This window comes from Chiloscyllium plagiosum, unplaced genomic scaffold (assembly GCF_037043375.1).
Source record: "Chiloscyllium plagiosum isolate Xiang-an unplaced genomic scaffold, Cpla_swu_hap1 HiC_scaffold_4, whole genome shotgun sequence".
NCBI classification, from domain to species: domain Eukaryota; kingdom Metazoa; phylum Chordata; class Chondrichthyes; order Orectolobiformes; family Hemiscylliidae; genus Chiloscyllium; species Chiloscyllium plagiosum.
The window spans coordinates 52,609,129-52,632,002 of NW_028270142.1; the positions used below are offsets into that span (position 1 = coordinate 52,609,129).

General features: G+C 41.6%; 1 protein-coding gene across 1 annotated transcript in view; it reads right to left on the reverse strand.

The window, feature by feature from the left end:
• The window catches only part of bmp6 (bone morphogenetic protein 6), a 134,454-nt gene that overhangs the window by 63,746 nt on the left and 47,834 nt on the right, over nucleotides 1-22,874 (reverse strand). Inside the window, exon 3 of the mRNA XM_043688583.2 lies at nucleotides 10,495-10,643. Within this exon, the coding sequence (XP_043544518.2) occupies nucleotides 10,495-10,643 (149 nt within the window). The remainder of the gene's footprint in view (nucleotides 1-10,494; nucleotides 10,644-22,874) is intronic.

Sequence of the window (22,874 nt, forward strand, 5' to 3'; positions counted from 1 at the left end):
ATGCACTGCAGTGACTCACCCATGATCATTCAACAGCACCTTTGAGACCCACATCCTCTTTCACCTCAAGAGGTCAAGAACTACAGGCACAGGTTGTTCTCCAAGCCACGTACCTTCCTTACTTGGAACTATATCCCCTTCCCTTCAACGTCACTCGGTCAAAACCTGTAATTCTGTCCTCAACATGAGTGAACCTCTCTCTGTGGACGACAATGGTTTAAGGGGACACTTCATCACCACCTTCAAGGGCAATTATAGGTGGGAATTAAATGCTGGCCTAGCCAATGACAATCCCATTCCATGAATAAATACTTTTAGAAATTGTTGTAGCCCTGACAATGTTGTTAAGAGCATAGGTCTGAAAATCAAATCAATAAATATTAGCAGTTGCAATCAATACACCATTTCTAAAGTATTCCTTTGCTACATGCTGAGCTCATTTTACTGTCCCTGCTCCAAACAATTGCTGTTTGAATTGATCCCATTGAGAAACAGAAGTCATCTTTTTAACTAGACTGAATTCAACATTGATTTTGGAATTGAAACATATTCAGCAAATTCATTTGCTAATTTTGGGATATTCCACTAGTTTCCTTACAAGTTATGGACAGACACTAGTCCAGTGATGCTTCTATAACATGAATGGTCATTCCAATTGCAATATATAGATTAATTTGTTTGTTTCTTAGTGCAACGAAGTTGTTGCAGGATGAATCTTTGAGACCAAGGTGATTGGGCATGGAGCATGAAACACAGCATGGAAAATTTGAGTTTCATGAATTTCACCATATGCATCAAACAGATTTTCCATGTGCTGGTTGCACATTATGTAAGTTGCTTGCATAAAAAGCATCACATGATAGCACTAGAATGGCAGACAACTAAAGCGAGCATGGGTCCACCAAGACTATCGAAAAGGAACAGCTGACTTAGTGCGTCTCCCAGTCCTTCCTCTTAGATGAGGGCCAGTAGTTCTATGCTTGGCATGCAGCCAGGTGTGTTAGACCGATGTTTCAGGAAACAGCCGCACTGGCACAGGTTCCATACATTGTCAAAGTGGTTAGTGAGCTACTTAGCCTGAAACAGGCAAAGGAACATCCACGTCACTCTCCAGACCTCACTCCCTCTAGCTTAAAACAAAAAAATTAAGGCACTAGAGGCCAAGTAGTAAAACATTAATTGAGATTTCAGCTTCCTGGATGTTCTCACATTAATCATTCCAATCTCCACATGTCAAAACATATTTCATATACATAGAGTTTTAAATATAATGAGTGCACAGACATCAGCAGACATTCTGTGGCACTGTGCCCAGAAAGAACTATTTTCCAAATACCAAGTTGTTAACCACAGAATGTAGAAAGCATTCTCAGAACTCCTGATAAGATAAGTGCTGTTTCCCTGCTTTTTGCTGTTGCACTGTGTAACCTTGTTATTTAATCTCTCCGGGTTTCTGCCCCAATGTTCTTCATACTTGCTCCTTCCATATCTCCATCTCTCATTTTCACTCACTTAAAAATAGTTAGATTTCTACCTTCAGTTTCGATGAAAAGGTCATTGACCTGAAACATTAACCAGGTTTCTCCCTATAGATATTGCCTCACAGACTGAGTGTGTCCACATTTTTTGTTCTTATTTCTGTTTGTAGTACACTGAATTTTAACTGATATTTTGGTGATCGAATTCCACAACTGCCAAATTCCCATGTCAGAAATCATGGACAAGTAGCTTCAATTCACAGTATTAGTATCCGATTAAGTGATTTTCTACATAAACTAGAAGCAATGCTGAAAATACTTGAGCCTAACAGCTTGATAATGAGGTAGACAACAGACACATACCAAATAGGACAAATACCATATCCCGATGAAATTATCTGTAAATACCTTCTGAAGAAAATCAAACACCCAAATTCTCAAAGAGAGCTCCACACATTTGTACAAATTTCATGTTCGCATATTTAAGACCAAATGGTATCCGGATGGCAAGAGAAGCCACTGTGAAGTTGATGATCAGATACCCAGTAGAATCAGCAAAGACATTACCATAGACCCTGACGAGGTGGCAGGGTGGCTCAGTGGTTAGCACTGCTGCCTCTCAGCACCAGGGATCCAGGCTCAATTCCCACCTTGGGCAACTGTGTGGAGTTTGCACATTCTCCCAGTGTCTGTGTGGGTTTCCTCTGGGTGCTCTGGTTTCCTCCCACAGTCCAAAGATTGCAGGTTAGGTGAATTGGCTATGCTAAATTGCCCATAGCGTTAGGTGTATTAGTCAAGGGTGAATGTAGGGGAATGGGTCTGGGTGGGTTGCTCTTCCAGGGTTGGTGTGGACTTGTTGGGCCGAAGGGCCTGTTTCCATACTGGAGGAAATCTAATCTGTTATTGCTCTGAAAAAGAGTTCATGCAAAGATGCTGCATGAATCATCACCCAATCTGATGTCTCAGTCTTAGACAATCAGGAGATTTCAATGCAGACAGACATTTCATCTGACTCTTAGTAATAAGTAACCACATCTAACTTGTCAAGTGTAACTTTTACCTATTGTCATCATGCAAATAAACTGCAAGACAAGTGCCTCTTCTTGTTACAACTAACCAGTGGTCTGTCCTCTACCACTGGAATTGGACATGCTCTTCAATTCAGCTCTGCAAGGACAGGTGGCACTGCTATGCCCCAACCACCAGCTGTCAATGGTTGGTAACCCAATCCAAGTCAAATACAACACTGTGAACAGTCAAGATTGGTTCATCCAACTGCCCCCATGGCAACTAAAAGTCAAGGAGAGATGTTTTGCTAAGTGCCAATAGAGTCTCTTGGGAACACACACATCTAGAAAAGAACATAGGGATTACATTCTCAGCAACCTATAATGTGAAGGAAACAGAGGAAGAAATCCTCTGTAGGTAAATTAGAAGCATAGGTCAACAACGAAGTTAGAATAGTCAGCAATAACACAGTCACCTCTCCAAACAGATGGAGGTCAGAAGAATGTCTCCAGTGTATGGTTGCCACTTCAATGAGAAATAAAACATTACTTGGCTCATCACCTCGAAGTAGACTAAGGATGTGATTTAAAAGCTAAGAGGCATAGAAACTACAGCATAAACTTTATAGCCTAACTATAATGCCACACTATTCTGATCACTCAGGGTGTTGTACAAGTTGAGCGTTGGTCTTTGCTCTTGTATGTTTTACCTCATGCTGCACATCAAAATATTCCAGTTTTGTTTTGTAAAGGCATTCATTCCACTACTGGTCGTGCATTTATCTGCCTCAAACTTCAGCCATGGAACATCTGTTCTACCTCTTTCCAACCCTCTAACTTAACTTACTTCATTTATGAAGCTTTTTAAAAACTCTCTAACACCACTTATGGTCAGGACTAAATATCTTATGGGACTCAGTCATACTTTGTGTTGCAATGTGCCTGCACAACATCCTACAATGATTTATTACACTAAGGTGATACACAAATATAAATTGTTGCTGTTACGTATCTGTACTGCTACATTTATTGAATGCATCACACTCAGGTCTCTGCTTCTCCTTTCCATTTAAAATCTTCTCTGTTAGGAGGAAGCTTAGTACATGAAATTCTGTCCTGACCATTACCATGGAAGTTGAAGCCATCATCATTTTGTTCAAGATGAAGTCAGATCAATGGTTCCCAAACTGTTGGTCACAACCCTGGATGGAGTCACAGATCACATCTGGAGTCAAAAGCTCCCCATCTTCCCAGGAGTTGGGGAATGTGAAGAGGCAGCTGCTCAGTTCAGAAGTAATGGAGTAGCCCCAGATCCACTGGACATACTCAACCAAGCAATAAGTGGATAGATGTTGAGATCAAAGTGATCTTTAACTACAGAAAACATTTTCAGTGGCAGGTTCTAAATGGGCATGAAGTGTGAGACAACAAGACCACAGTGGGATTTTGGTTAATACCGGAGGCTAAAGGCTGGTTAGACAAACTCCTAATATATGTCATTCCAGTCAGAATATTAGTTGAAATTACACATCACAAAACTCAAATGCACAGAGTACTGGCTCTCCCATATAGGAACACATCCAGATTGCATCCATGTATCTTAATTAACATGTGACATCACCCATTCACAAGCCCAATTTGGCCTTGACATCCTTGTCAGACTATACAAGATGATTATAGATATTAGTGTACAGGCTTGTTGCGAGAAGAGGTTGAATAGATACAGTCCAGTATAGGAGAAACAGAGGTACATGGAAATATCCCACGAATGGAGAAGGTACGGGTGCTGAAAGAGGTGCACCTGCACATCAGTGTCTGGGCACACACATCTGTGCACGCAGACATTTTGGAAGGCGTGTTGAAGGTTCATGTACACCTGTGTGCGTCTATATATGTGTAAGCATGTGAAGCTGATGGGGGTGTTGGAATCTATGTGGTGGGTGGGGGTGTTGGAAGCTATGTTGTGGTGGGGGGGGGGGGGGGGAAAAAAAAAAGAGGGTGGCGGTGTTGAAAGCGATGTGGTGTTGGTGGATGAGGGTGTTGGAAGCTATGTGGTGGTGGCAGGTGAGGGTGTTGGAAGCCATGCGTGACAGGGGTAGTGTTGGAGAGGACGAAGGGTCACGACAAGTGTGTGTGTCTCTGTACAAGTTTGTGCGTGCACCTGTGTAAAAAGGAGCTTCACAATCTTCTATCACCACGGATTATGGAGAGATTGAACGAAGCCTGAGAGTGCACATTCAAAAACTATTTTTTGCAAGATACTTCACAGATTTTCATAGTTATAGATTGCATAAGTCGATCAACAACACAACATTTAGTGGCAATATACAGTTGTTACTGGATGGCTTTATATCTGCTTATTTTTGCTGGCATATTAATTTACAACTGTTAACATGGGGTTAAATTGGAAACTAGACTGGGAACCAAGTCAGAGGCAGAGAGAGGGGAATAATAAGAGTTATGGTGGGAGTAAGATAGTGCGAAGAAATAAGTGGCTCACGCTGAACTAGGTGGGGGAAAAGATTGCGAGAGACCAAGTTAGCTGAACCATCAACTTTTATGCTGCAACTTGTTGTCGCACTCTTGTTTTGCTCTCTAGTTTTCCTCTTTTGTGCCAAAGAATCTAGCCTCCAACAATAGCGTGATTGTAAATCTGACCTCCACATTTGAAATCGTCAAAAAGGATTGTGCTGTAATGAAAAGGGTCCAGCACCCCTTTTAACCCCAATTGACAGTGTCAATTTAGGTCGATTGGCAGCATTTGTATCTCAGTTGGAAGGATGGGAATGGAACCTCTGTACCAGTACAGAGGGAGCACTGTATTAAAAAGCAACACTTCTTCAGATGCAATAAAAACTGCTTGCTCAGATGAGTATCAGATCCCCCTGCACGGTTTCAAGAGGAGAAATCTCTTAGCAGCTGGACCAATATTTCTTTCAGCCAAAACAAACAAATATACAGATTAGCTTTTTTAAAATTAGTTATTTGTGTAAAGCCACTGCATTTCAACAGTTGCTGCAGATGCCTAGACAGGAGAGAATCATTGTACAGCAGAAATAAGTTGGTTTTACAAGTCTTGCTGTGGACAGTGTCCAGGAAGAACATTTCAATTGCCTGGTGCCTGTTATTCATCTTTAAACATGTAAAAGATTAGCTTAATGGGGGGCCTAACACTGCCAGCAGGTAATCAAACACAAAATCAGAATGTCCGATGCCAAATATAGGTGGTGGGCCACAATTTACATGGAAAAATGGCTAGAACACACACCACTAAAAATGAGAAAGAAATCCAGATGGTGTAGACCTAAGATAAACAAATATTGCTGGAGAAACTCCAACAGGTCTGGCAGCAAGGGGCGAAAGTGGAGTTAAACTTTCTGAAGCATCACAGGACACTTATTTCAATTCACTCACTGGTATCACTGGCTGGGCTAACATTAATTGCCATCTTTAGTTGCCCTTCAGAAGGTGGTGGTGAACTGCCTTCCAAAACCACAGCAGTCCACATGCTGTAGGTTGGCCCCAATGCCCTTACTGAGGGAATTTCAAGACTTTGATCCAGTGACATTGAAAGAACGGTGATATTTTTCCAAGTCACGATAGTAAGTGGCTTGGAGGGGAACTTGAAGGTGGTGTTCCCATGTAATTGCAGCCCTTGTCCTTCTAGGTGGAAAGTGGTCATGTGTTTGGAAGGTGGTGTCTAGGGATATTGGGCAAATTTCTGCAGTGTATCTGGTCGATTATTGACACTGCTGTTGTTGAGCTTCGGTGGTGCCGGGAGTGGATGCTGCGCCAATCAAGCAGGCTACTTCTTCCTGAATGTTGTCAAGCTTCTTCCAGTGTTGGAGGCGCTGCACCTGCCCAGGCAAATGGGGAGTATTCCATCACACTCCTAACTCATACTTTGCAGATGATAGACTTTGTGGAGTCAGGTGAGTTACTCACCACGGCATTCCTAGCATCTGAAATTCTCTTGTAGCCACTGTTTCTGGTCAATAGTAACCCCTAGGATGTTGATAGTGGAGATTCAGAGATGGTAACACTATTGAATGTCAAACAGCAGTGATTCTATGATCTCTTATTGGAGATGGTCATAGCCTGGCATTTGAGTGGCACAAATTTACTTGCCACCATCAGCCCAAGCCTGGATATTGTCCAGATCTTGTTACATTTGAACATGGACTGCTTCAGTGGGCTGAGGAATCATGGATGCTGCTAAACATAGGCATGGTTGATGATTGCACAACACCTGACCTTATGATGGAGGGAAGGTCATTGATGAAACAGGTGAAAATGGTTGGGCCTAGGGCATTACCCCATGGAATCTCTGCAAAGGTGTTCTGGAGCGAAGATGACTGACTTCCACCAACAACCACCACCATTTTCCTGTCTTCTTATGAGAAACAGACAGTTTGTCTTTGAGAATTAATTCTGCCCTTGCTTTTTTTAAAAAAAAAGAGAATAGATGTTTTGGGACCAGCTGGCCCAATCTGCTGGCTTGATCACAAAGTTTCCCAAACTCAACAAGCGGCCCACAGCTCAATCAATCAAATTCATATGAGGCCTCACCCTGAAAATGGTCCCAATTTGGGTAGTTTGCAAAGCTCCCTTTATGTAAAGGCAAGCATTATTCATCTGTTTACAAGGTGTGGCTCCTAATCTTGGGAGAGGTTGGAGAGGTCAGTTCAACCACAGCAAGTACCAACCACTTTGGTCTGGCACTGAGTCGTCATCTAACCACCATTCCATCAGTGAAGACTCAGAAACACTTATTTACTTACACCGGTTACGCTGAGAGAAGAACTGAACTGTTGTGCCAATAGCTTTCCCTAGCTTGAAAAACTTGGTGCCAGACTCAGAAATTTGGCTGCAAGTTTCAATCTGGCCACACATTTGGCACTTGCATGTGAACATGTGGTAAGCATTCCTCCTTTGCGTGGAGACCAGGTTCTGAAACAGGCTGGAACCTGGATCCCATGGAGAGGATTTCCAGAGAGGGGCATCATTTGGGACATTTCCATAGATCAACCACAAACCTGAGTTGGCCAAACAAGAAGTGGTTGAAACAGCTCAGACTGCACTTTGCTGAACATGTGCTCCTTTGGGCCAGTCTTCTGTGGGTATGTTACTAATATATTCCTGAGACATAGCTATCAACATTCCAAAATATTTTAAGGGACTGAGCCAAAGGGCAGTATGCTTTGGTAACTAGTTACCTGGAACCATAAAATATTCCGTTTCTCTGTCTACCAGCTGGGTGGAAATAAGTTATGTTTTAGTTCTATGGATCTCTGCTGGGCAGAGATTAGAAACTGGATCAGGAACTCTTTAAAGATGATAACCTTAGGATCAACACCTTGCACACCGTTAAGTTTTCTGACAATGTCACCCTACCTCAGACATCTACTTGTGAGTACACTTAAAGAGAAGAGTTTGAAAGAAAATTCGTTGGACCCAAAACGTTAACTTCTGATTTCTCGTCACAGATGCATTCAGACCTGCTGGGATTTTACAGTCCCTTCTGCTTTTGTTTAAGCGAGAGAGGAAACAAGGCACCATTCACAATGGAACGCACACATCTCAGATTACAAATCGTGGTCTTTACCTCATTGCTCACGGGGTGGCATGGTCAGTCGTGACCTCAGTGAGTGATAATATCTGTATGTTCACTCATCCCCACCCCTGCAAGCCTAGGTAAGGTTTACAAGCCATGACCAGTGGTAGAACCAGCAAATGTTTAATGGCGATAGTGAAACAGCTAGAAGCTCAAGGGACTAGGGCTGCTTAGAGTCAGAGGATCATTTGAGAAGAAGACTCGTGTTTCCTTTAAGTAGAAGGGGGGGAGGGAATGTATTCCCTTCGTTAGCCATATGACTCATTGAAATTGAATGGCGCCTATCGGCAGCTGAAAGGTGAAGGTCAAAACTGCAAAGTGTGGAGAAATCAGCCATGGATCAGCCTTGAGTCAGATCATTACGTCGTTGTTTAATCCAGACCTGTATAATGGAGTGCTTGGGGTGGAGTGCACAACAATTGGTTTCATTAATGTTACTCATCAGTTTGACTTGAACCACTAAGTTGATCAGAATCAGAAATTGTAACCCCACCTTAACATTTACTACTGTGTACACTATTTCGCTGATCAGAATTCACTGGCTAAAGACTGCCACTCACACTGACTTAGTTGTGAAAGATAAAGGCCAATTCTGTCCTGATTTTAGCCCCATTCCCTCTTTAGGATAGGACCATAAAATTGACCCAAGGGCCCTCGTGGCACAATCCTCACCTCTAAAACAAGAGGCGCAGGTTCAAGTCCTGCCTGCTTCAGGTGTAATAACATCCCATAGCAGGTTGTGTTTAAAACTGATCCAGGGCCAGGTAGAAGACTGCTTCAAACCTTCTTTTTTTGTTTGTACATCAATCAATTTGATTAAACTTGTAAGGTGCAAAGTTATAAAGTTAACTAAAAATAGAAGAATTGCACATGTTAGAAATACTATATTGTCAAGAGAAAATCTCTCTTCTGCAGCTCTCTGCATTCAGATGGGGGTGGGAGAAAGATAAACTGAAGCTATCATATAAGGCAGTAGTGGGCAGCACGGCAGCTCACTGGTTAGCACTGCTACCTCACAGCACCAGGGACCCGGGTTCAATTCCCACCTTGGGTGACTGTGAGTGGAGTTTGCCCAGGGTCTGCGTGGGTTTCCTCTGGGTGCTCTGGTTTCCTCCCACATTCCAAAAGATGTGCAGGTCAGATGAATTGCCATGGTAAACTGCCCACCGTGTTAGGGACGTTAGTCAGGGGGAAATGAGTCTGGGTAGGTTACTCTTCAGAGGGTCAGTGTGGACTTGTTGAGCAGAAGGGCCTGTACATACGCCCTTCCAATTCCTTGGCGATGCATGGACTTGAGCCCATTTTACGGTTCGCTAAGCAATTTTGTGACTCCACAACCATCCAAAAAGAAATCAAATAGCAAACACAATGTAATTACAAATGGGAATTGAGAGACCGTGATGGTGATAGAAAATTGCTAGATGTGTCTCAAAACAGGTAGATTTGATGTAAGTTAATTCAAAAGGAATAAAGTTTCCCAACTTTGCATTCGCATGAAGTCTTAGCAATTAATGTAGTAAAGAAAAGCTGGGCAAAAAATTGGATTCTCACAGCCACAACTTCAGTAAATATTATTTGAATATTTCTGGAGAGAGACAAGACACCAGCGTTTTTCATTTTAATCACCATGTCAAATCCAAGAATGCCGCATTTCAGGTAATCCCAACAATATATACTACAGTAGAAATTGTTGATTGGTTTGGAAGTTGACTTTAATTGGCTGAGACATTTCCATGGAGGAAGAAACAGTGGAACTATAGGATCTCCAAGCGCCCAACAATTGCCCTCTTAACATGGCTCATTTCTACTTGCTAGAAGTGGTATGCAATCAAACAGAGGTACCCAGTGTCTGCAAACAAAAGGAATACAGAGGAACCTCAATTATCCGAATGACACGGGCGAAGAGTATTTTGTTTGGACAATCGAATGCTGGATAACAGTTTAGCCAAGCATCGGGATCTTGCAATTTTGTTTGGATAATCCAAAATTCAGATAATCGATGTTCAGATGATTGACGTTCTTTTGTATTTTCAAGCCTCGGGTCTTTTTGAATTGTAACAAAGTCCACAGTTCCTTGCTGCTTTCTCCACGGCAACACTTCAGTTCATCAAAACATTTTTCAAATAAACATTCAGTACCATTTTCTTCAACGGTATAAATCGTGATCATCTGAAATTTGACACTCTTACGATTGGCCTGATGAGTGCAAGTTGAAAGTGTTAGCAACATCACTCACTTATCAGTAATATTCAAGTTCTCCACTAACAAGATAATTCATATTATTTTGTGCAATCATTGAAGATTTCACTGTCGTGCTTACATTTAAAAGAAAACAGGCGACATGTAGAAGTTGACCCTGATTTACTAAGCATCAGAACTGTTCGTGTCTACTCACCATCAATGCTCTGCACGTGAAGTTGGAGCCCAAGGTTGTGCTGTGGGCTCATCACCCACAGATTGCTTGTCGCTGTAATGTCAAAAACCTGCCAGCCTTCTTCAGAGGCCCAAACAGTCCGAGTATCTAACAAGAGCAGATCCGTATCACTGCAAGAAGACAGAAGACAGCAATTTTTAATTTCACAAACCAGACTTTGTATCAGGTTACAGTCACAATTCTAAAAGAAAACCCCACATACTTTTCATGTAGAAAGTAAAATGAAAACATCCGTTACCAAAGTGCCTTAAGGTACAAACTAAGTTAATAAAAAACACAAAAAAAGTCTCACCTATATTATAATGTCAATGGAGTCATTCATGTGATTGAAACCTTTTTTTCTAGTTTATCAAAGGAAACAGATTTAGCTTTCAGTACAAAATCAGAAAGGACAGGCACTCCAACCCAGTGTAGTTCAGGAATTTCTCCCAAGTGCTTGCTGGATTTCAAGCACAAACTTTCACAATTTGTAGAATCGGGGTGGAGGTGTCATCATGAATGGACCGATCACTATCTCCTTCCCATGAGTAATCCCATTTGATCTCTCACAGACCTTCCCATTCAGGATATTGTGGTGGTTAATCCTTCACTGTTGCAATGACCACAGCCCCTACTCCCCACCACTCTTCCACCAACCCCCTACCACATTGAGCTGCCACCATACAGTCCACCAGTTCAAATTTACTCCTTTATCTCTGTCCAGAAGTTCTATTCATTTGTGAAAAGGACTTGGCCAACTACAAATTCATAGGTGTTCATACATTCGGGGGCATGTTCAGAAGATGGAAGCCCAAGGCCTTGCACATAGCCCCTGGAATGGCAGCATACCTATTCTCTTAATGAACTAATGCCCCAGAGACCAGAAATAATGATGTAGTGATAGGAGTTTGAACCCAATCGTTCCCACTAGCAAACTTAAAGTCAGTTGATAACGAGGTTAGAATCCTTAATGCCAACTACGGAACTACTAGATTGGTAGGGGAAAAAAAACCCAGGTTTCAGGAATGGACATGTGGCTTCTTTACCCACTTTGACATGTACATAATGCCAGTTGATCATACGCTCAACTTTTGATTGCTGCCCCAAATGGTAAAGGGTTCTATTTGGTGGTTACAAACTCAAAGCAATCTTCACCATGGCACTGCAGTGGTTCAAAAATGTTACCAACCATCACCTTGTCAAAATACAGAGCAATTAGAGTGATGTGCAATAAATGCTGTTCTTGCCAGGGACACCTTTTTAAAAAAAAGACTTGGATTTAAGATCGGAGCTGGGTTCGGAGGCCACCTGCTCAAGTCACAAAACGAATTTAGTACATTCATTTCCAAACGCACCACGAAGAAGAGTTATCCTGTCTTTGGGAATCCGCCAAAGGGCCTCACAGCCAGTAGGCATTACTGCAGCTTTTTAAAATCTGCTTTCAAAAACAGAAAAAAGGTGGAGGCTTGATTACAGAGAAAATAGTTGTTCTTAGGGGAACTTACTGACTGCAGGAAGTCTTTAAACCTGGGTGTGGCTGAATCAAGCAATTAGCACAAACGTACCTATTCCATGTGCTCAGATCAGGGATTCAAGGTGAGACAGTGTGCGCACAAATTATAAAGGGATACAAAAGGCAATATCAATATTAAATCTCTTATTACTCAACATGCTGATTGGAATCTGTTAACTCTAAAATAAAAATGTTGTGAAATAAACTAAAATTGCAAGTTTTTTTTAAATTTTCAACAGGTCAGGGTGAATCCCAGAAAAATCGATTTCCTAGATACAGTTCTTGAAAATCAAGTTCCATTGTAAAATCAGGGAGACGAGACAGGTAGACATCAGGGAAGGTATTGTTAATTAACGCCATGATTTCTCAGAAATGAGGGAGTTGATTAAGGAATGTTAGTAGATAGACTTTGAAATAGTACTGAAGTGAAGAGGATAGTTAAGTTGGATAGAAAATGATACACGGAGGGTGGAGGCATCCCTAGGAAACAATTGGGAGAGTTCCTGAAAGTTCAAGAACATCTCAAGGTAAAGGAAATAGTTGAAGGACAGCTATAATGACTGATTGCAATTAATTACTTGATGAAATTTTGCTGGACTGCCTTTCAGGAAAGTAATATGCTATCATTTTTTTCTCCCAGTTGGTCTAAATTTCTTCTCTCCTCTAAGAGACTGTTAAATTGCTCCACTATTGGAGATTACAGATTCAGATATCTAGGCTGAAGATCTGGAAAGTCTTCGTACAGCATTCTGTCTCTTAACCTCACTAAAGACTTACTGAAAACCTAGCTTTTTGACCAAATGAGTGGTCATCTGTCCTAATGTCTCATGTGGTTCTGTGGAACATTTTAGTATATTACAGACCCAGTTTAAAAAAAACGTTGTTGACATGATAAGATTGGAAAGATACAAACCAGAAAGTAGATAAATAAATGAAAAGGTCAAAAGTGGTAATGGTCTTCGGTTGACATCATACTGATTTTAGTCAGTCATTCTGTAGCCTCAGGACTGGCAATGGAGAGTCTGAAAAACCCTGGTAGAACTGAGCAGCCAGTTACGAAACACTGTCCTTAAGTGCACCATAGTTACAGAGGCCTCTTGTATTTTTTTTTTAAAGTGAGAGGCAAGGTGTGGTCAGTTACCAAACAACTGACCACTCAACCGTAAACAGTCGAGGTTGCACCAGAGATGATGCGTCAGTAGACAGAGGGTCTCTCATTGGGCTGGGTGTGGAAGGAATTGGAGAAATGAGCTGGCCATCCCCATTCTCTTCGCTTACACCATGGAAATAATTAACCTTGTCCGGATTGGTTTCCTGTTGACAATTCCATAGATAGGTCCCTCCCATATATTTGATAACTGGGAGAACTGCTTTCCCTCAGACTTTCTCCAGAAGGTTCATGCTTCATCACAATATCTGATATTACTAGGTCAGATGAGACACAAATATCATAGCCATTTAGTACTTGCTGGCCTTATAGCTCCCATTATCTCAGTTTTAAAATTGTATGACTAATTTTAAGTTGGTAGAATTTTAACCATAGATATGTAATATTCAACAATGAAGCAGAGCGAGCATTAAGTTATGCAATGTTTGTGCACTAACTTCCCAAGTTCAGTCCATGACCATATTGGGTGTGGCCACATACTGGTTCATTAACATGAAAATTGGTATAATTTATAACTTGTGCTCCAAATTAAAAATAACTAGCAGCTAAGATTTAGTCCTAAACAGGATCATGGCTATCATTTTGCAAAACTCCTGCTTTAAGTTAGTGACAGGAAAGTGGTTGAGTTATTTGTTAAAAATACTTCTAATCTTTGTATTTATAAGAATAGATAAAGGATATTTTAAAATCTAAGTTCAGGCTTGGCTTGCTTGAAAATTAGAGACACAGACAGAGACCAAAACATTTCCGTCTCCCTTTGCGATACAAATGCTCAGATACCCCATCAATCGGTCAAGACTTGTTGACTCTATCATATAAACAAAATTGTTCTGTAAGGTCCCATGACCATATTAAGACGATAAAATGACATTCTTCACAAAATACATAAAATAATTACATGGTCACAACACCACGATCAGATCATTTCACCGGAGGTGTTCCGGTACACAATATATAGTTACTCTTATATGTACAGACTTTGGATTACCGGAAAATATTACAACCTTTTGATATTTTACATAACTGAGCTGAACCCAATGATGACACCATCTTCATTTCACTCAGATACAGCCTCCAGTTTGTGCAACAGCCAGTGGTGATGACTGAAAATGTTTTGAATCAATAGAGTACGCTATTCGCTCTGATGCATCCCCCGAGGGAAATCAAAGCAGTAAGCAGCCAACTAAATTTGGATAACACAGTTACTGCTTATACTTTTATTGGAGAAGTTTACTTGTAAGGTAATAACCTGATGACAGTCCATCACCTCCATCCCCACCTCCATTCTCTTTGCTACCTTCTCCCCATACCCTTCTTGAACAGCTAGTCCTGGGGTGGAGGGCCACCCACAGTGCTGTCAAAGAGGGAGCTCCAGGGTTTTAATCCATCAACAGTAAAGTTGAACAATGATATAATTCCAAATCAGGTTGGTGTGCGACTTAAAGAGAAACCTGCGGGTGAAGATGATAAGGATGAATCCACAGAGGGAGAGACATAGATTAAGGGAGTGGGCAAAAACTTGGCATTTAGAGTAGAATGCCAGAAAATGTGCAGTAATGCTTTCTGGTGTGAAGAAGAGTGTAGCTGATTATTATTTAAATGGAAAAAGGCCACAGAATGCTACAGAACTGGAGGCTGGCCTGGATGGAATCATGCCTCTCTGGTCTTGTTTAAGCTGCACCGATCCAGGCAAGCGGAGAGAGTATTCCATCACACCACTGACTTGTGCCCTGGGGTCAGGTCGAGTGGAAGGAGTAAGAGTTACTCAAAGAGTCCCTATTTTCTGACCGGTTGAAGCCAGAATTTGCACATGGCTTGTAATACCTCCATCCACCACCATAAATCTGATTATGGGCAATTCAGCAATGATGTTGATGTAATTAATTCTCATGGGGAGGGGGTTAGATTCTTTCATACCGGTGGTAGTAATTGTCAGCCAATATTGTGTGTGAATGTTGCTTATTACTTGTCATCCCAGCCTGTATATTACGCAGTTCTTGCTGCATTTGGACACAGCGTCATAGATGTGTACACCACGGAAACAGACCCTTCAGTCTAACTTATCTGGTTGGCCGACCAGATAAGCCAACCCAATCTAGTCCCACCTGCCAGCACCCAGCCCATACCCTTCCTATTCATATACCTATCCAAATGCCTTTTCAACGTTGCAATTGTATCAGCCTCCACCACATCCTCTGGCAGCTCATTCCATACACGCACCACCCTCTGTGTGAAAACATTGCCCCTTAGGTCTCATTTATATCTTTCCCCTCTCACCCTCAACCTATGCCCTCTAGTTCTGGACACATCGACCCCAGGGAAAAGACGTTGTATATTTATCCTATCCATGCCCCTCATGATTTTATAAACCTCTAAAGGCCACCCCTCAGCCTGACACTCCAGGGAAACCAGCCCCAGCCTATTCAAGCACTCCCTATAGTTCAAATCCTCCAACCCTGGCAACATCCTTGTAAATCTTTTCTGAACCCTTTCAAGTTTCACAACATCTTTCCAATAGGAAGGAGACCAGAAATGCACACAATATTCCAACAGTGGTCTAACCAATGTCCTGTACAGCTGCAACATGACCTCCCAACTCCTGCACTCAAAACTCTGACCAATAAAGGAAAGCTTACCAAAAAGCCTTCTTCACTATCCTATCTACCGGTGACTTGACTTTCAAGGAGCTATGAACCTGCACTCCAAGGTCTCTTTGTTCAGCAACACTCCCTGGGACCTTGCCATTAAGTGTTCAAGTCCGGTTAAGGTTTACTTTTCCAAAATGCAGCACCTCGAATTTATCTAAATTAAACTCCATCCGCCACTTCTTAGCCCACTGGCCCATCGGATCAAGATCCTGTTGTAATCGGAGGTATCCACTTCTTCGCTGTTCACACCTCCAATTTTGGTGTCATCTGCAAACTTACTAACCATACCTCTTATGCTCACCTTCAAATCATTTATAAATACGATGAAAAATAGAGGACCCAGCATCAATCCTTGTGGCACTCCACTGGTCACAGGTCTCCAGTCTGAAAAACAACCCTCCACCACCACCCTCTGTTTTCTACCTTCAAGCCAATTCTGTATCCAAATGGCTAGCTCTCTCTGTATTCCATGAGATCTAACCTTGCTAACCAGTCTCCCTTGGGGAACATTGTCAAACACCTTACTGAAGTCCATATAGATCACATCCACCGCTGTGCCCTCATCAATCTTGTTACTTCTTCAAAAAACTCAATCAAGTTCATGAGACATGATTTCCCATGCATAAAGCCATACTGACAGTCCCTATTCAGTCCTTGCCTTTCTAAGTACATGTAAATTCTGTCCCTCAGGATTCCCTTCAACAACTTGCAAACCACTAATGTCAGGCTCACCGGTCTATAGTTCCCTGGCTTGTCCTTACCACTTTCCTTAAATAGTGGCACCACGTGAGCCAACCTCCAGTCTTCTGGCACCTCACTTGTGACTATCGATGATACAAATATCTCAGTAGGCGGCTGAGCAATCACTTCCCTAGCTTCCCACAGAGTTCTAGGGTACACTTGACCAGGTGATTTATCCACTTTTATACATTTCAAGACATCCAGCACTTTGCCCTCTGTAATGTGAACATTTTTCAAAATGTCACCATCTATTTCTCCACATTCTATAACTTCTTTGTTCTTTTCCATAGTAAACACTGATGCAAAATACTCATTTATATCCCCTTAATCTCCTGCGGCTCCACACAAAGGTAGCCTTGCTGATCTTTGAGGGGCCCTATTCTCTCCCTAGTTACCCTTTTGCCCTTAATGAATGCGAAAGCCTGCTGGATTCTCCTTAACCCTATTTGCCAAAGCTCTCTCATGTCCCCTTTTTGCCCTCCTGATTTCCCTCTTAAATATACTCGTACTGCCTTTATACTCTAAGGATTCACTCGATCTATCCTGTCTATACCTGACATATACTTCCTTCTTTTTCTTACCCAAACCCTCAATTTCTTTAATCACCCAGCATTCCCTATACTTACCAGCCTTTCCTTTCACCCTAACAGGAATATACTTTCTCCGGATTCTTGTTATTTCTTTTCAGAAAGCTTCCCATTTTCCACTCGTCTGTTTACCTACGAACACCTGCACCCAATTAGCTTTCAAAAGTTCTTACCTAATACCGTCAAAATTTGCCTTGCTCCAATTTAGAACTTCAACTTTTAGGTCTATCCTTTTCCATCACTATTTTAAAACGAATAGAATTATGGTCGCTGGCCCCAAAGTGCTCCCCCACTGATACTTCAGTCACCTGTCCTGCCTTATTTCCCATGAGTAGGTCACGTTTTGCACCTTCTCTAGTCGGCACATTCAAATATTGAATCAGAAAATTTTCTTGTACGCACTTAACAAATTCCTCTCCATCTAAACCCTTAACACTATGGCAGTCCCAGTCTATGTTTGGAAAGTTAAAATCCCCTACCATAACCAACCTATTATTCTTACAGATAACTGAAATCTCCTTACAAATTTGTTTCTCAATCTCACTGATTATTATGAGGTCAATAATACAATCCCAATAAGGTGATCATCCCTTTCTTATTTCTCAGTCCCACCCAAATAACTTCCCTGGATGTATTTCCAGGAATATCCTCCCCCAGTACAGCTGTAATGCTATCCCTTATCAAAAATGCTAAAGTCACTTCTACCACAGAAGAGATTCCAATGATCCAAACTTTGAATCCTTCTCCCATACACCAGCTCCTCATCCATCTTCTCTATCCTCCTCTTCCTACCCTTACCAGCTCGCAGCACCAGAAATAATCCAGATATTACTACCCTTGTGGACCTCCTTTCTAACTTCTCTCCTAACTCTATAACCTCCATTCAGAATCTCATCCCTTCCTATGTCATTGGTTCCAATGTGTACAATGACCTCCTGCTGGTCCCTCTCCTTCTTCGGAACATTCTGCACCCTCTCTGAGACATCTTTGATTCTGGCACCAGGGAGGCAACATACCATTCTGATTTTTCACTGCTGGTCACAGAAACGTCCATCTGTGCCTCAGGCTAGAAACCCCCAACACAACTGATCTCTTGGAACCCGGTGTACCTCTCATTACATTAGAGCCAGTCTCAATACCAGACAATTGGTTGTTCGTGCTACATTCCCCTGAGAATCGATCACCCCTACATTTTCCAAAACAGCATGATCGTTGAAATGGAGATAGCCACGTAAGATCCTGCACTATCTACCTACCTCACTTACCTTTCCTAGAGTTAACCCATCTATGTGACTGTATCTGCAACTTTCCCCCCTTCTTATAACTGCCATCCAACACATCCCCTTGCTCTTGTAAATTCCTCATTGCCTCTGTCTCTCCAACCCATCCATTCGATCAGTTTGATTCACAAGCAACGGCATTTGTTACAGATATAATCCTCAGTAACACGTAAACTCTCCCTAAACTCCCACATCCAACAAGAGCATAACACTCTACTAAAGAACATTTTTGCTTCTTTCAATCTACAGACCCAGAAAATAGCACCGTCCTATTCCTCTACAAAACACTTCTCCAGGCCAACTTAATATTTATGGCTTATATTTTTAAGTTTAATCAAGAGACATCTCAATAAAACGTATTATCAAGAAAGAATCCACTCTACTCACTACTGCAGACTTACTGTAAGGCCACACTTAAAAATATTCACTTATCTGTTTCTGTGCTGTGACCTCTCCCAGGTTCCTCTAAGATCAGTTGTGAATGTCACTGTTAATTTTCCCAGATGTGCTCCAATGTCCAGTGGTACATGAATTCAAACAGCTAAGGCAGTAACTGCGCAGATTCACTGCATGTTTAGGGAGTAGTTAGAGTTACTCTCTCTCTCCTGCACTGACCTCACCATGTGCTTCCTCCTTGGTTTTTTTTTCTCAAAAGTTCCCAAACAATGCTGCAGCGGCACGGTGGGACAGTGGGTGGCACGGTGGAACAGTGGTTAGCACTGCTGCCTCACAGCACCAGAGACCCGGGTTCAATTCCCGCCTCTGGCGACTGTGTGTGGAGTTTGCACATTCCCCAGTGTCTGTGTGGGTTTCCTCCGGGTGCTCCGGTTCCCTCCCACAGTCCAAAAATGTGCAGGTTAGGTGAACTGGCCATGCTAAATTGCCCGTAGTGTTAGGTAAAGAGGTAAATGTAGGGGAATGGGTCTGGGTGGGTTGCGCTTCGGCGGGTCAGTGTGGATTTGTTGGGCCGAAGGGCCCGATTCCACACTGCAAGTAATCTAAAAGCATATAAAACAGTAATTGCTGCTCCTAGAATTCGAGGAAATCACCTCCAACACTTAGAATACCTCAAAGGAGCAGCCTGTTACAGTCAGAATTTTTTCCTATTCTCCATCTTGGATTACCCAGAATCTCAGTCCTGCGAAATGGATTGCTTTTGGACCTGAGGATTCACAAATGGTACTGAACATTGTGTAGTCATCTGTTAATATCCCCAGTCTAACTTCACAGCCAATACAAGTTCATCAATGAAGCAGCTGCTATGATACGCCTGAGCGTCTGACTGCGTCTGCCTGTTACACTAGTCCCTAGATGATAGTGATGCTAAGGATGGCTTTGCAGAGCCTTTGTCATTTCCACTGCCTTGGCCGACGCAGGATGGTCTGCCTGGGACATCCAAGATCACTCCAGGATCCTGAAGCCCTTACACAATGAACAGGTCTAGGGGAGTGAATTCCAGGGACTAAGGCTTAAACAGTTTAAACAGAGTCAAAGGTGGAGTAACAATAGTAATGATGTACAAGAGGCCATATTTGGGGGAATTCAGGTTTCCTGGAAGATGCTGGGGCAAATCCAACACTAAACTACACTGAATTGAATTGCAATGACCCTGCTATTGCCTTGGGGTATTTGGCTGACTTGACACACAGAAAACACTAAAAAACTAGAATCTTCCTTAACACATAGACTAATACAACAGCCAAATTATAAACATGCACACTCAGTCCAAACAGCCAGAGTCTTAGTGACACAGAGGTATGCCAACTGGCCCAATAAGGCTATGTTAAAATTAATGAAGAAAACATATTCAATATTTCAAGCTACCAAAGCTGGAACTTCTGATGCTGAAATTAACAAGCATTTTAAAAGTACAAACAGTTTTGACACCCTTAATCAGAGTCAATGATAAAGAAGCATCAATATAAAAACAAAGAGAAAAACACGGTTAAATTAAGTTTCTTTATTCAGTGGGTTACATGACAATGAGAAACTTTGACACACTCATTGCATTAAATACTCAAAGCAGACTAAGAAACAAAAGCTAAAAGCGAAAGAGAACCAGGCAATAAAATTAAGTTTGGAATGGTATTGCACAGAGCTAACCTGCATATAACCGGCTGAATGGCCTCTTTTCATCCAGAATCAATTGAGATTTTAAGCATGTTTATTGTGCAGAGACTAGAAACTTAACATGTCTGTGCCCAGGAGCACTAACCAAACCACAGGGTACAAATGTATTTGCAATCTGACATGAAAGACCACTTTTCCCATGACCCACAGAGTGCCTTTTAAACCTATAATTACCTAGGTGTATAACAGACTGGTCAGGTGCACGTGATGCAACACTTCACTCTGCAAAACCTTCATTTGGTTTTCAATGCAAGCTACTTTGAAGCTTTTCCATTTCAGTTTGGGTCCTGTGGATTTTGGATTTTTTCTAAATCACCTCCAGCATGCACTTTATAACACAGAGTTTAAAATGAAAGGATTTTTCAGGATTCTTTCCAGAATACACTTTTGATCACCTTGTCATTCCTCCCACCAGATGAGGAGGAGAAATTAAACTAAACCATCTGAACACAGCTATTCAACACCACTCTTTAGAGGATTTAACAGAGTAAATCACACTTTGTTTGGACATCCCCTTCACTTAGTGATTTTCTCATCAAAACACTGGTGCTCCTGCATTTCACAGGAGGGAAATACAGTTTTGCTAGTGGAAGAGAGAAAGAACACATGATTTAATGCTTAGACAATGCCACCCATTGTGTGTGTTTGGCAACCTACAGGACGTCTATTTGTTTCTCTCCAACTAAGCACGAAATTAGATTATTCATAACCTTTGAAAATATCTTCAGAGTGGATGCATTATATCCATGCCTATTAGGTACATATGTTAACAGAATACCCAGCAGCAACCCGAGTGACTAAGCTGCTATGCAGAGAACTGTACAGCAAAACTGTGCTCCAAATTCGGACAACGGTCAGCTGGAAAATCTCTGAAGCTGCCCAATCTGTAATTATGTATGCAATCATGTGTTATTTAGGCTATTCCTTTACAAGAAACACAGCCTGATTGCTGCGATTTCCGAACAATCAAACCCTGATAACCTCACATTTACAGTTTACTAAAAAGGTCAAAGTTAAATTTGCCTTTGAGTAACCTGAAGATAAAAAATAAAACAAAACTGGAAGTCATTGTACCGCTACGCTTTTCAAACCGTTCAGCAGTCTAATTCAGAAAAAACAATAAAATATTTCACAAAAGCACAACTGGACTGTGATGCAGTATAGATTGAATGCTATTAATCATTGCATATTGTAGCACACAGAACTGAAGTAATTTGATGTGCAGATTTGAGCTTGGACCAGTTTTATTGACTGCACTTCTAAAGGAGGCACTTACTTGTTTTAAAGCTTTGTTTGAGACTTAATTAATGTATAGCACTCTTTGTTTCCAACAATCGTCATCACATAGAAGTAAACTGGTCTCAAAAGAGAAATATAGTCATGCATCAAAAACATTTTCTGACTGTTTACTGTTATCTTCAAAGTTACTTTTGCTTCCTTACCAGTGCACAGTTCTCGATCAAAAGACAGAGGGACCTTTTCCTTCTAAAGAATTGCAGGAGAATCTTTCAGAGATCCATAAACTCAAACCTTTCCTTCACTTGCCTCCACCAACCACCACTCAACTTCATACCCCTCCCACATGTTCACTGGAATTTCAGGTCCTTCAATCTTTCACTAAGAAAGTCCCTCAGTTGAATGGCAAGATCGGATAAATTGCCTGGTCAACCATATGTTACGAATTTCTTTTTAAATTGCTGTAAGGTTTTAACAAAAGAAATTGTTTAAAAAAAAAATCATTCATGCACCATGCATTGATCTAGAAAATTAAGATAGAGCTTTGAGCAAATGGAACATGCCCTAGTCCAGGCTACTGGGTAAGCCTTTAGCCTTCATTGCAAACATTTAGCAAAAACAGGGATAAGTTATTCATTGTTAAAATTGCAGTCATGTTTTTGAATAGTTTTGAAATTGGTCTAAAACTTTATTAGAAATTTTAATTACTGCAAGGAGAAATAAAGAGAAACTCATGACAGATCTGTCAGCGTGTAAGAGATACACACAGGTTACTCAGTCAAACAGCACCAAAACACACCTTTCGGTCCAACTAGCCCACGAGGACCATGTTCCCCAACCAAACTTGCCCCACTTGCCTGTGTTTGGCCCTTATCCCTCCAAACCTTTCCTATTCACGTAATTATCCACCAAATGCTTTTTGAATGTTGTAACTGTACCTGGACCCATCACTTCCTCAGGCAATTCATTCCACACACGAACCAGTGTGTAAAACAAATAGTTGCCCCTCATGTCCTTTTTTAAATCTTTCTCCTCACACCTTAAAAATATGCTGCCTAG